This window comes from Patagioenas fasciata, chromosome 2 (genome assembly GCF_037038585.1).
Source record: "Patagioenas fasciata isolate bPatFas1 chromosome 2, bPatFas1.hap1, whole genome shotgun sequence".
Taxonomy (NCBI): Eukaryota; Metazoa; Chordata; class Aves; order Columbiformes; family Columbidae; genus Patagioenas; species Patagioenas fasciata.
Window position 1 is genome coordinate 36,661,919 of NC_092521.1, and position 15,993 is coordinate 36,677,911.

At 37.1% G+C, this 15,993-nt stretch overlaps 1 protein-coding gene across 3 annotated transcripts in view; it reads right to left on the reverse strand.

The window, feature by feature from the left end:
* The window catches only part of C2H8orf34 (chromosome 2 C8orf34 homolog), a 173,519-nt gene that overhangs the window by 116,813 nt on the left and 40,713 nt on the right, over positions 1–15,993 (reverse strand). For 2 of the 3 annotated variants that reach the window (XM_065831244.2, XM_065831245.2), the window contains exons 4-5: positions 14,780–14,908; positions 1,323–1,351 (exon numbers count right to left, since the gene is read on the reverse strand). In XM_065831244.2, coding sequence (XP_065687316.2) covers positions 1,323–1,351; positions 14,780–14,908 — 158 coding nt within the window. The remainder of the gene's footprint in view (positions 1–1,322; positions 1,352–14,779; positions 14,909–15,993) is intronic. The other variant, XM_071804034.1, reaches the window with a different exon arrangement.

The window sequence follows — 15,993 nt, forward strand, 5'->3', positions numbered from 1 at the left end:
ATTCAACAATTATGTTCTCCATCTCAATTTTCACACTGATTAATTATATTTTAAAAACATGAATGTTTTTTAACAATAATATATCATTTAAAAAGATTAACACAGAAATATGTCCTAAGAAATATGTTAAAAGTATGTTATAACAAGCTCTAGCCCAAAACGTCTTTTTCCTCCCACAAACAGTATTACACAGGTTTATTTCAACAAACAAAACCAAATGAAGGAGAGTTCTTCATAAGTATTCTCAAAGCTAAGGGTTCTAATGGAAGGACTTTCTAATTGCATTCCTCATCACTTCTGAGCACGGTTAAGGAAATAGTAGGAAGACTTAGATACTGTTATACTCTTATAATGAGCAAAAGATCAACGGAAAAATGGTAAGTAAAGACCATGGTTTTGAATCAGCAGCCCCATATGCAAATGGCCACATGGTAACAGTGATCAATCTTGTCTAACTGGCCTTTCCCAGAGAACCCAGGTGGAGCTATTTTATATGCACTTGTGTCAGAAAGGTCCATGCCCTCATTTTACCAGGAGAAAGCAAAGATATTTTTAAAATTGTCTCCTCTATTAGGCATTATTCCTGTGTCTTACACACCTTTTGTCTTATTTCCCTGAGCAATGGTTTCTGACACCAAGAACACAACAAAAAATTCTTGGCACTACAAGTGTACTGCTGCTTACTGGTGAGAACAGGGGAAATAAAGGTGTTCTGTTTCCTTTAGAACGTTGAAAAATGAGTTTGATTACTCTTTCAGCATAGAATTCATTACAGGTAAAACTAAAATTCATGTTAACTATGTAACATATCAAAAGGACCAAACCAGAAGAGATAATTGTTTGTTGCATTCAGAAGGGAAGTAAAGATCGATCTTTATGCCCTGTACGTTCCTGATCAGATCTGAGGAACAAAAATTATTCCTAAATATTCTCAGAATTCATACCTGAGAATACAGAATTCATGACTTCATGAATAAAAGGTATGTAAAGCTACATAACTCCAAAAGTACACAAAGTAACCCAACAGGCTATAATAAGCAAAGATGGTATCAAGATCAACAGCATTTATATGGCCCCACTGAGAGGCTCTTAAACTCAGTGAGATTTTTTTTTTTCCATATTTGAAAGTCCATTCTGGATCAAGCTCTTAATGTATCAACATATACAGTACTTACCTATATACCCTTCCATACCCAAACTTCCTCTGAACCCAACAGAACTGAAGTGATGATGCCAGGACAGGGAGATGCAACTCTCATCATCTAAATTATGACAGTAATCTGTCTTTTTGTACTGTTCATCAGGCATATAGTAAATCTTACCTTATCAAGTTCATCAGAAATAGCAATGCCTGAAAACAAAACAGATTAAAAAATTAATAATTGGAAAAATTCTTTCTACACACGTATTTTACTACAGTAAGTAAAAATAGAGTTTACTCCGAAAAGTTTACATTTTGTTCTCTGCACGCTGCTGTGCCATACAATGCATCACACTTTGGTCCATTAGTGAAATTGCCTGAAAACAATATACTCTTAACTTTCATCAGCTCCAATATTATCAAAATGAGTTTTCAAAAAACTATGCAAATGAAAACAGAAGATGTGCCAGTAGAGTGACAACAAGCTTAAGTACACGTCTACCTACTTTGTAAAATTAAACTAGCAACATAATATTTACATTTGGACACATTATTATGCAAATCTCACCCTGATCAGCATACATAACATCATGTTGCAACTACAGGGCAACATGGACATGACTCTCCTCTCTTCATGGTTCAATGTATAAACAATTCTATGAAACAGACAGAAGTTAGAGAGGAAAATCTCAAAGTAAAATTTCACAATAGAATGCAAACGGGTTTTCTGAATCCTCTAAAAAAGAATTTATTTGTTCTTGTCCTTTCTGCTGATGCCTGCCTGAGGCTTTCCTATGCTTGTTTCCATCATGTCATCTAACTCCTTCTTTCAACTACGACTATCCCATAGCACATTAAATACGTAGAGCTGGCCTCAGAACTTTTAAAAGAGCTACATGCTACATGCCTCAGTCATATCACATTGAGAGATCAAGTAATCATACATTTAATGCTATCATGTTAAAAATTCTAATATCTCGAAAGCAAAGCAGTTCCCAGGTTCCTATGAGGTTTGATAAGAGACACATCCAGGTTAGAATTTCAATTCAAAAACCAATTACAAGCATTTCTTGGTGGTGAAAATTAAGTGGAGAAGAACACGCATAGGAAAAACACACTTGAAAGCTGTTTTCTAATTCATATCATGCTATCAAGACAACCTCTTCCAAGGAATGTTAGAGATGGTACTGCAAAATAAGTAGCATCAGCTGCATGCAAAGTTATTCTTTCTAAAATCACACTAAAGACTGCAGCAGTATAAGCTTATTTTCATGGCATTTTTATTTCCTACTGTTTGGTATACCATAACTACATGAATTTGTTGGTTTTTTTACTGTATTTTTAATCATTAACTCTATATTGCTAATTTTCAGTTTGGATGATTTCCTTAAATTGATCTTTGTTTTAAAAAACAGTCAAGTGCTAGGAGAAGCACAATTGAATTTTTGCGACCTCATCAACACATAAGAAATATGCCAGGAGTTAACAGAATATTTTCAGTCATTCAATAGTTCTAAAGCAAATTATTTTGAAAAAGAACCATTTTGCCTAACCCTCTATCCATCACAGCAAATAACATGTTTAAGTAACTTCAGACTTTCATTTAGCTCAGACACTACAGGGATATCCATACAGTATAATCAGCAGGTTGCATCAACCTGAATTATTCAACAGGACTTTAATGTGTTAATTCCTTCAAGCCCCAAACTGTATTTCTTAGGTAAGCACACAGAGTGACAGCAGCCAAAATAAAATTCTAGACGTTTAGAAAACTTCTACCTGTGCAATCACAGAATGAAACCCACCAACCCATTTCATCTCTCTCTGGTATGGTATTAAGAGAAAAGAAAAAGGATTATTCTTGGGAAAAAAATTTCTTAAGGAGATTGTTCCAGTAATCTTGGTATGGTGATTCTTCTGGAGGCGGGGTTTGCCACACTGTCAGTCATACTGATCTTTATCTTATGGCTTGAACCCCATTAACATTAACAAAGCTCCATTAATAAGTGATAATACAACTTAAATAGCAAAGACTGGGATAAATTCACCCGTAAAAAGGTGGGTGCGAAAAAGCTCCTCATTTTCCTCCAAGATACTAATGCATCACACACTTGGTGTGTGCCCACTCTTACTAATTTTCTTTTGCAGTTGCCAAACTGACAAAATATGGCGGCTAAAGTTGAGAGAAGGGGGAATTTGCAAACCACCTGTGTGCAGTGGACAGAAAATTACAAGTGAGGTCATTTTTTGGGTGCAGTTCTCAGATGGAATAATACGGACTCCAGTTCCTCAAAAAATTAAACCCACTGCATACTTACCTTAACAACAACAACAAAACAAATAAAACAAAACAAAACAAAGAACAAAAAAAAAGACAAAACACACCCAAAACTTAATCCAGAATCCTGATAGCCATAATTCTCACCCAGGAGTATTCAGAATGCTGTCATTCTCTTAAACCTTAGCACACTCATGACTTTTCAGCAGCCAAATAGGTTATTGTAATTTAGTTTATTTTCAGGTAATACATTGACAATTTCAAATAATTGGATTCTACAAAGTAATAGTAACAATGGTTGCTACCTCTGCTTCATGTAATTGCTAATATCCAGAGATTGGTGTTTTTCAGAAAGAAAACCCCCTTTCCACTTATTTTGTATATTTGACAACAAATAATGAAACTACTCTAAATGGAAATAGCTATGTTTCAGGTTTAGGCAAAACATAGCCAAAATGTCCATGCACTAAACACTTCCTACCTAACAAATCAGTCACTTCCTCAAACTGTAGCCTTTTTTCATCACAGCTTAATCCAAATCACCAGAAAGCTCTAATACCAGAAAAATCAACACTATTTGTTCAAGCTTGAATCCAATGGCTTTGTTAGAATTTAAGTTATTAGGAATGACTGTTTCTGAATTCCCCGAGTTTAAAGCATTTAAAGCCTGAATGCATGATGGTGAACACAGAGAATGGAAGTATCAGAGCTGCTTCATCATTGCTCTGCCTCAAGTCACTGAGCAGCAAATAAAAAGAGGACTGTTGAAAAAGTTCTCCTGCCTTTGTTGGGGCAAGTCTTCTGATGTCAGAGGCAAATCCTTCAGAAATAAAGGAGTATGCTTTACCCTTTCTCTCATAGCAGCTGTTTCTCACAGACAACATTTGCTATAGTTTTATATCAGACTATGACTGACAACTATACAAAAGTCCTACCATTCTGACTTTTTGCACTGAGAAAGTGCAGTGTTCCAACTAATGGGGTGAGAGGTTTGCTTGCCACCATTAGCTAAGGTCTATACCGGGAATTAGTTAGGTATCTACCTAACTGCCAATTTTATGTCTTTAAAAATCCTCCCTTTTATAAGTAATTAAGGGTGGTGAATTTTGATCAGGCATCACAAGTACCCAGCACACTCAGCTGGCTGGTGAATTGCACAGACAGATTCAGGGCACTCATTTCTACTTTTGAGCGTAATCACTCTCTGTGCTGTAAGGAGGCTGGAACAATAAAGTAATTGGTCTGAATACGCTTTCACGGTCCTTCAGAAACGCTCCACAGCCACAACTACTGCCATCTCTGATCAGCAACCAACCTGAAGAGGGGCTGTTCATGCCAGCACAGCCTCTCTCAACTGGAACACTTCCATCCTGTCAATAGCTGGGTTTTTGAAGAGAACTGAAAGAACAAGGTACTCTCTGATTGCAAGAAAGGTCTGGTACACTAGTATTAAATGAAACATGACTACCAGACAATGTGATAACAATCACTATTATCATTAAGCAGATTGCCCAAAAGCATATCTCACTGTATTAACCGTGCACCTTGTGGCTTTTTTACACCTCAAATATTAAACCAGTTGTTTGTCAGGCCTCTTTTTTTTAATTGGCATGGATTATTAGAACCATTCTTTATACAGGTATCTCAGATTTCTGTTCCAAACCTTCTATTCCTATGGCAATCTGCAGCTGCACAATGGTAAGAATGGAGAAATAAAGATTATTATCACTACAGCATTAGGACATCTTCTTTGATGAAAATGCCACCTCCCAAAATGTATCTGCACCATGTTTCAATGAAATAAAATCCACTTGAGTCTAAAATGAGTATATTACACACTAAAAAAAAAAAAAAAAAAAAAAAAAAAGACTTTCTGCTTAATTTGTAATTTACCAGTAAATGAATTCTTCTAAAAGAAAAATTAACACTGTCAATAATAATTCCATGAGTCTTAAAAATGTCTAGCTCTTTTATAAGTAGTTCTTAGCAGAAGAGTTTTATTTGTTGCTGCTCTCCTGCAACAAGTACAATAAATCCAGTACCTAATATCTCTCCACTCAGTGATACATTTGAAGAGTGATTTTTATACTTTGATGCTCTCAATTCAACAGCATAAAATTAATTTTCAAAACAGTAGGCATCATACTAGTTCAGGTGCTTTTGAAATACCAAGTCACAAAATCCCTGTCTGCTGCAAGATTCCTGATCAGCTTTACAGTAGCTTAAAAACTTGAAAGATCTTCATATGCTATACACACCTGAAACCACAGAACAGGTGTTCTGATAAGAATGCAAATTCTGAAACTTCAGAGACATCTATTCAGTTTTGATTTTTATGGTCCTTAAATAATTATAGGAAGAGATAACAGAAAATAAAAATTCGTTGCGATTTTTTAAAGACTTGCTTTTTTGCAAATGCACAACGTATATCTGACAAGTCTAATATGCACCCAGTCATAAGAAAATAAAATGTTCCTACTTCAATGTATGCCAGACTACCATTATTCAGTTCAATGGGATCAAACAGCTTATGCACTTTCCTAAACATCCAGAAGATGGCCACAGAGCTCCCAACAGCCAGTTTTCCTACTTGCCAAACAAAGCCTGCTGGATTTGACATACAGGTTTTAACATAGAGCGTTCAGTCACGTTAAGACAACCCCAACACAACTGTGACTAACTTGACAAAATTAATTCCCAGGATTGGTCTAGGCCAGGGAACTTGTGGATGGCTGGACTGTCAACCTCACAGTGCATCACAGGTTCTGTAACAAACTTTGGGACAGAAACAGCATTATTATTATTATTATTATTATTATTATTATTATTATTATTATTATCATCATCATCATCATATCGTTGTTAATACTGCAGCTCTGAGCATGAACACAGGAATACCGTATCATATATCAACTGGTCAGCAGTTAACTGTCCCAATACATTCCCCTACCCACCGCAAATCAGGTGAAGCATATGTTCCCTCACTGGTGGGTCAGGTCAACTCAGATGTACTCGCATTTCCTACGGCAAAACCTCAGGCCATACTGCAGCTGACAGCACAGTAATTTCTAGCCCCCATGCCTATTTACACCATGTACTAAACACAAAGTAAATTGAAATTATTTATTTCACATCATCCTTGGATTATAAAGGACAAAACATGGTTGCTCTGGTTGCACCAAACAAAGCATTTCCAACAGAAAATACATACACATGAACAAAACCAGCTCAGTCATTTCTGTATAGGAACTTCTAATAGATTTGTTATTTACTGTCATAGTAGATATTCTTATTATTTCCTTTACTTATATTGAGTCATTTTACAGCTTTCAAAATTAGACATATTTGCTCTAGTAGTAACTCAAATTTTCTGTGAAGGCATATTGAATTCACACCCTGCCAATGAGGGGCATATGTCCTTACATTATTGAACAACTATGTACCAAGTTTCTGTAGTGGCATCTATCTTGAATTAGGATAATATTCGTCCCAACGTTCAGCCATGTAAGAACAAAGGAAACAGTGTCATCTTCAAGGCACCACACGATAACACTATACATCAGTACAGCTGCTATCTAGGAAACAGAGATTTAATCTCTCCTCCATTTGGTGTCTTCAAAAAGCTAAAAACATTTAATCCCTAGCAAAAGTATCTGTGCTTTAGACTTGCTGCATTTCTATATCCAAATTTCTGAGCAGATCCAGCAGAGAATACAGGTATCAGATCAGGTATGGCAAGTAATGAATCAGGTAAACGGAAAGAAACAAAATGCAAAGTACTCAGTAAATATTATCATAGAATAATAGATTCATAGAATCATTAAGATGGGAAAGACCTTTGAGATCATGGACTCCAACCATCAAGCTAACACCACCAAGTCCAGTGCTTATCCATGTCCCTTAAGCGCCACATCTACATTTCTTTTAAATGCCATTAGAGATGGTAACTCAGCTACTTCCCTGGGCAGCATGTTCTAATCTTGACAACCCTTTCCATGAATAATTTTTTCCTAATACCCAATTTAAACCTCCCCTGCCACAATTTGAGATCATTTCCTCTCCTCCTATCACTTGCTACCTGGGAGAAGAGACCAACCCCCTCCAGCGATAAGGTCTCCCCTCAGCCTCCTTTTCTCCAGACTAAACAGCCCCAGTTCCCTCAGCCGCTCCTCATCAGACTTGTGCTCCAGACCCCTCACCAGCTTCGTTGCCCTTCTCTGAACTCTCTCCAGCACCTCAATGTCTTTCCTGTAGTGAGGGGCCCAACACTGAACACAGGATTCGAGGTGGGGACTCACCAGTGCTGAGTACAGCAGGACAATCACTTCCCTAGTCCTGCTGGTCATAGTGGTGTTGATACAGGCCAGGATGCTGTTGGCCTTTTTGGCCACCTGTGCACATTGCTGGCTCATGTTCAGCCCAAGCTACCAATGCAACCACGACAGCCAGTCACTCACACTCCTCTCTACCCCCCAAACAGAGGAGTGAATCAAAAGGGAAGGGAGTAACTTGGGTTGAGACAAACACAGTTTAATAAAATAACAAAATATTAATACCCTACTCATATATACATATATATATATATATATATATATAAAAATAATAGAATATAAAAGATACTCAGTGCAATTCTTCACGAACTCCGTCCACACTGAGCAGCCAGTCCCAGGAAGCAGCACCTGGTTCCAACAGCCAATCCCGAAGGGAGAAAAAAGGAAAATGGCAGAAAGGCCCAGAGGCCTCTGCAAAACGGCAGGATGGCAAAAGGCCGAACTAAAGAAAGTCCCAAATAGAACTCCCCTGGCTCTGATAAAGAGAGTGAGGAAGGCCAAGAAGTGAGACAGAGAAACCAGAAGATCCCAACTCTCCTTAAATATGAAGCATGAAGCTAATGGGATGGAATACTCTTATTGATCAGTCTGAATGTCAGTCAAGCTCTGCCCCATCCATGCCCCGCTTCCTCGATGCCTCACACCTGCGGGCAGAGTGCTCAGAACATCCTTGGCTCTCAGACCTGAGCAATTAAAAACATTAACTCTGTGCTGGGGTGTTCTCACTTGTTCTCAGACTAACTCCAAATAATGACTACGCTAGCTATGAAAAAGAAAGATTTATAACTAACTGTGTGAAGAAAATTAACTCACTTTCAGTCAAACCAGCACACACCCCTAGATCCTCTTCCTCTAGGCTGCTTTCCAGCTACTCTTCCCTGAGCCTGTAGTGTTGCCTGGCATTGTTGTGACCCAAGTGCAGGACTCAGCATTTGTCTTGTTTAACTACATACAACTGGTCTCAGCCCAGCAATCCAGCCAGTCCAGATCCCTCTGAATGGCCTTCCTAACCACAAGCAGATCAACACTCCCACCCAACTTGGTGTCATCTGCAAACTTAATGAGGGTGCACTCAATACCTTCATCCGGATCATTGATAAAGAGATTATACAGAACTGGCCCCAATACTGAGCCCTGGGGAACACCACTCATGACCGGTTGCCAATTGGATTTGACTCTGCTCACCACAAGTACTTGGGCCTGGTCATCCAGACAGTTCTTTACCCAGCACGGAGTACACCCATCCAGGCCATAGGCTGCCAGTTTCTCCAGGAAAATACTGTGGAAAACAGTGTCAAAGGCTTTACTAAAGTCTAGGTAGACAACATCCACCATCCACAGCCTTTCTCTCATCCACTAATCAGTTAGCCTCGTCACAGAAGGAGATCAGGTTAGTCATGAACGACCTGTCTTTCACAAACCCATTATGTCCCAGAAACTCTCCTGGGCCAAGATCATCTCAGAAGAAAATAATTACCATTGGAGAATCTTTCAGAACTCTTGATTTTAGGGAAAGGTGAAGACTGCAGTAAGTTTGTTAAGGTGGGTAGCCTACAATTAGCCAGTAGTCAAGGACAGAGTCATAGTTCACCCTTCTACTATCGCCTGAATGCCATTCTCTTTCTTCTAAGAATTAGAAAGTACCATATCCAAGATGACAGTGACACAAACACAGTTCTGCAATAGTGTCAGGGAAACTTTTAGCTAGCCAAATACTTCCCAGAAAAGAACACCGCAACTGAAAAAGAGAATCTACTCCTGAAACTTAGAGTAGGCTAGATCAGAATGGCAAATACCTTCTCAACGGTAACTAAAAATCTAACATCTGTAGGAAAACGATACTTATAAGTGAAGTGGCAGTGATCTCCTGGTCATATAAGCCCCACTTTATAATTGAACAGCAATAATTATGTTCACATTCTTCCTGTTTCAATCACAGAAAATACCATTATTTTCTATTATTACTCACACATCACACTAAAAGCAAATGGATTTTATGAGCAAAGGCAGTATCAGATAACAGCTGCAGTACTGAGATAAAATTATCTTCCTTAAAGGTTTGATTGAGCTTATCTAAAAATGTCGATCTCAAAATAAATCACAAACATTGATCTCACACTAGAATAACACAAATTTAAAGTTCAGCCTGAACAGAAGAAAGGAAAAATCCTCTACAGCATACTGATGACTGGTTTTGTGGTTCAATTAGTGTAACACATTTAGGACTAGATGCTCAGCTGACCATGGATAAGTCATTTTTACAGACTAAAGTCCATTTCAGATCAACAACTGTGTGTGACTGAAAAAAAATCTAAAGTATTACGTCTTAAAACAATGCCCCTCATTAGGTGATTGATAAAAGTCTAGTAACATGCCATGCAGGTGTGCATTAACAGTTATAGAATCATCATCAGAAATGCCTGGTTTCAACAGTAAAATTCAGAGGCCTCTGATAAATATTAGTGGCATTCCATTCAAGTACATCTTCAATAACTACAGTGTAAATCATTAATAGTTTCCTATAGTGTAGAAGCTTCTAAATGAAACCCTGTTCGAATGTGTTTCAGAGAATGCTGAACACATTGAAGTAGTTCATGATGTATATATTAAAATTCTCACATCCCACATACTCACAGGTTCATCCACAGAACAGACTACATGATTTTAGTGGTTTGTTCACATATTCTGCCTTCTTTTCAACTAGTTTTACCCTTATTGTTACAAGAATTCTACTCATGTTGCTTGTCTCTTTCCCCATCTTTTATGTTTCAGTATTTTGGCTTTTTCTTAAAATCATGCTTGTCTTTCCTAAGCTATGCATAAACAAAACCAGATTCTAACATTATGAGAAATAACTGTTTGAGATACTCCTAAGGAACTCACAGATCTTTCATTCTTGGAGATATTCAAGAGCCATGGGCACTGTCCTGGACAACTGGCTCTAGGTGGCCTTGCTTGAGCAGAAGGGTTAGACCAGATGACCTCTAGAGATCGCTTCCAACCCAGTCATTCCCTGATTCCACAGTTCTCTATGGTGTCCAGCAATATTTCCTACTAGATTGCAGATGGCTTTCTTATTTACTGATTATTTATTGATTACTCCCCTTTCAAATTAAGAAACAAGAGTACTTTTTTCCTATTGGTTATAGCTAGATATCATTATTTCTGGGATTCCCTTCAACTAACTGCCTTGGATTGGTTAGCAAATAACTAATGTTAATTTACTACCATTTTCTGGCTTTAGAATGTCCACTGAATTCAAACAATGATAAATTTGTTTCTTTGCCTCAGTCTGTGGTATACACCTGGCCATAACAAGGATTCAAACATTACTAACAAAATGCTGGTTCTGTCTTTTGAAAGACTATGTGAAATTATGAAAAAGTATCAGTCTCACAGTAGAACACATTGTCATCAAATGCTGTTACTGCATGTCAGCTGAAATATCCAATATGCACACATTTTCAATATGTACTCTAAACCTTAACTTTTCGTATAAAAGATGTAAAGTCATTCACAAAACAGGCAGACTTCACACCTACTTTACAGCAAGCTCTTGCTGATTTAGTCCTCATATTTTCCACTCAAAACACTCATAATTCACTGTTTTCCATCTGTTGTTATCTATTTTTCCATCCTCAGAGATGAGGGGGGTGAAGACAGGTATACTCATGAGCAACATCCTTAGCTATACAGGAGATTTTAACTTTCTTTGCAAGACAAACAGGCCAGAAAGAGCACTCGTTTCAAACAGCATGGAACTTTTCTTACTTATGATCCACTGAGGAAGAAGGATGACACCAATAAAGATGAGAGACCTTACAATCGAAGAAAACACAACATGGTCAAGGGAAATGCAGCATATTTCTGTATGTTGCTTTGTAATCCAACATATCCCCTAAATAATTGACTTGATAGTTCAAAATCCTCTTCAATGACACACAGCTGATAGGAGAAACAAACAAAATCCAGGTTTTCCACATGGGTAGGCCCCTGGAAAACCACATACTTAAATCACCAAGCTCCAACACACTTAGACCACGATAACGGGAATAATCTTCTCCAGTCTCTCAAAATTCATAAAACACTTTTAACATTGACTGTGAAGTCACTTTTGTCTTCTCAGATTTACTGCAGCACAGAATTACTAACATATTGTCTTGCTGGGCTTTTGGAGGAGGGGCCCAAATATAATTAAGTTCAGTTATAATTAGTAGGAGGTGCCTGAGCCTCACTTCCAAAGATTCCAGGCAGTTCAAATTTTATGTGAATGGCACAGGTTTGTCTCAAAGCAGATACCTAGACTGCATAGTGAATGAAGCAATAGAAACTAGATTTTAATTCACAGCATAGCAGGCAATGAAGTTCTGGAAACTCACTCCAAGATCTGAAGCTTATCTTTAAAAATGGAAATGAATTCCAGGACTTGATGGAAAATTCATTTAATTTCAAACATCTGTTTTACATGGCATTCTTCCCTGTTTCATTCTTCAGTACTTTAACAACAGAGTGCTGTAAAAAGCCATTGATAGTACATTATGATCATTAACATACTCAACTATTTGTTGAGCCTGGTGCCTGTCCCATACTGCTTTGAAAAAAAGAGTACTATCAAATGTAGTACTAGACTCATAGCCTTTACAAAACCAAAACACTGATTACGCTGCCCAAAGCAAGTATTAACACTGGACAAGGTAGCTACAGGACCTTGTCATGTTTTTTTGTAAAATTCACCATGTGGGATGCTTGTTTGGGTACAGCACAGAATGAGTTTCATGTGTCTTATACTTTTAAAGTTCTAGACATGTCTATCCACTGAAACCCTCTAAGATATTTTATATGAACAATCCATATTCTACATTTGGGAGAATAATAAAACCATATTTCTTTTCAAAATTACACCTGTTTTTTCCAAACCTTTCACATTTTTCATTTTGGATTTTTCTATCATCCTAACACTTAAGAAATCACAGCACAGAACACATTTATTTCCTGCAATTATCTGAAAATTAGGAGTACAAAAACTGGAAGCAAGGACATACAGCTTAGGATTAATCTGATGCAAGTGTTTAAATGGTAAGGCTAACAAGCAAAATGAGTAACAACTATCAAAGAACAAAAAAAGCCACAAGATACTACAAATACACCAGGAAAGGAGGACAAAGTAAAATACAGAACTATTATGTTGAAGAGAAGGAAAGCAAATAACTGGTGATACAAAGAAATCCCAGTATTCAATACTTCTACTGCTTCAGTCTTTACAAAAAAAAAAAAAAAAAAAAAAAATTAACTGTGGTCAGATGCTTAACACTAATGATTTTAAGATGAAAAACTGCAAGCCAGATGATGGACAGCTGAAAGATATTCTGATGACCTAAATATATTCAAGTTGATAAAATCTTGTGAAATTCACTCTAGAGCACTTAACTAACTAGCTGAAGAAACCTCTAATACACTAGCAGCTGTATTTCAGGAATGTAGAGGACAAAAAAGGGCAAACACTGTACCTTTCTTTGGAAAAGAAAAAGGGAAGACATGGGGAACTACTAACCAGTAAGCCTAAGTCTGACAGCAGCAAGAATATTTGACAAAATTGTTGAATAATCAATTTATCAACATCTAATGGATAGGAAAGGTGATAAGAACCAGCTGATCGGAATTTATCAAGAATGAATTGCATCAAATCAGTCTAATTGCTTTCTCAACTGGGAAACTTGCCTAGTGGATGAGAGGAGGAAGTAGATGTAAAATTCTTCGGCTCTAAGACTTCATTCACTGTCCTATATGGTACTATGGTAAACAAATTACATTCTAGGTGTAATCACTGCCAGGTAGATAAGTATCTGGTGGGAAAAAGCACACTTACTGAGTAGTTTTCAAGGGCTAGTTATCAGATCTGAAATGGAATCATGAAGAGGTCTGACAATATTTCCATTAATGATCTGGATGAGGAAATAGAGAGCACATTCATGAAAGTGAACTTAGTATCAGGCTGCAAGTGAGTTAAAGTACTCTGGGACACAGGACTAAAATTCCTTATTATCTTGCTAAATTATCAGAAAACATCAAGTACTAGAAAGAAATAGTGAAGAATGTATCATTTGTGAAGTATCTCTATGAAAACCTGACTCCAACAACACTGACCGGGTCATTTACCTCCAGTCCAAGTGTAGGACCCAGAAGAGCTGCAGTGTTTTGCACTCCAGTTAGAAAACTCCATGACAAAAAGAGGTACAGAAAGCTGCAAACTGTATCTAAGGTATAAGGAAGCCAGAGCTCAGTGGAACCTCCACAATATTAACAAGAAAAGACAAAGACCTAAGACTGAAGAGTGGATTTAGTCTTTTATTATTGAACTCTCACATCTGTTTGGTTTGTATCTCCGGACAGAGATTAAATCACCCTTTCTGAGGAAAAAAAGTTGTTTCTGGATATGTGTTAAGCTTGGTTACAAATCTCTAAAGGAGAAAAGCTTGAAAACGACACACACATCCATTACAGTAACATGGTCAGGCAATGGTGGGGCTGATTGGACCCTGATTGGAGCTGGTTTAGGTCCTTAGAGGCAGACAGACCGATTTACTAGAAGTGGATTTGAAAACAGCCCTGTAACTATACTACCATAATTACTATAAATATGAAAATTGCTCAGAATATAATTGCTGTGATCAACCTAAAATATTTGGGAGAGAGGGAATTTGGACAAACTAGTTTTGGATATTTGACACAATTCAGAAAAATGATGCATCTCAAAATTCCCCCCAAAACTGATCTTCCATTCTTCATTCTGCTGTTTCAGACCTCATCGTCTCCAATTCCTCCCATGAATCAAGAAATGTCACAGGTAAAATTTAATGAGAGACGAAAGAAAATACTTCTCATTCAAATGTCTCCCAGACATCTTCATGTACCATGGCAAACAGTATGTTTCATACTTTGATAATTGTTAGTCCACCTTCTCGATATATACTTCCAAATTACAATTCAGGCTGCATGCCTACATTAAAAAACTAAAATCAATCAACTTACTGCGAGACAGATTCTCAAGGGCTTTTCCAAGTTTTTTGCTCTCTTGAAGAATATGATTTAGTTCATCAAAATCATGGTTCTCCGGTTTTGTCCTCCAATCCCATTTAGGATGTTCTATTGACCTTGGCACTAAATATACACAGATATATAGATGAAGTTTAGATTTGGTAGTTCAGACTCCTACAGTAGGAAAAAAGCTGTACAATGAGTTTACAAGCTCAAGTACCTTGAGTGGAAATTACTTAACTATCCTGTTTTAACAGCTGGAAATGTTTTCTTTGGTCCATAAGAAGTAAAAATGAAAACATCTATGAACACATGCATACTTGGGATGATTCTTGTGACTGAATTCATTGGGAAACAGCAATAATTAAAATTAACAGTTAAAAATAATGAAAATAATGCAATAACATAAAAATGTAATAAAATATTGCATATGAAGTACTTCATTTACATCAAAATAGAATTGTGTGTCCCAGAGGCCAAGAAGGAAAAATGTCAAAATGAAAATGGGTAACTGGTACTTTCAGCTTTGCTAGTCATTTTATCAAAAAAGAAAAAATAAATATTTTAGATAAAACTTTTAAAACAACATGTACATACAATTCTTTAAAAAAAACCACAAAGAGTAGATAACAGTTCATAAAAACAGTGAAATAAAATATGTCCCTATTGTTCATGCTGTACAGCATAGAATCTTTATTCAGATATTTAAACAAACTCAATCTTTGGGAAGCAATCCTGAACTTACTGTGTCCTACTCATTATCTATTACGAAAAACCTTTGATTTAACTTTCAAATATCAGTTTCTCAGCTGCTGAGCTAACTTTACCTAGGGAAGAAGAGAGGTTTTCGAGATATGCTGGACCCACAATGAACAGAGCAGCATTGACCAATGTGAACATTTTGAGCATTTGTAGAAATGAAAAACAAAAATGCTGTCTCTGGAATTACAGTTTAACATGTTCCTTTTGGCAGTGTTCTGAACAAAGTGGTCTGCTGCCTTCACCTACAAATGGAATTGTTGGGTTGTCTCCAAACACAGCATTACCATACTGAGAAGTGCACACGCTGGTGTGAAGATGATAATGCCTAATCCACATTCCCAACAGAAAGGAACAGTTGAATTTATCAGTGGTTGCTAACCTCTCACTTAAAAATAACTTCAGAAACAAAGCCTATAATGTCCACCAAATCCTGGCCAGCTTTTAAA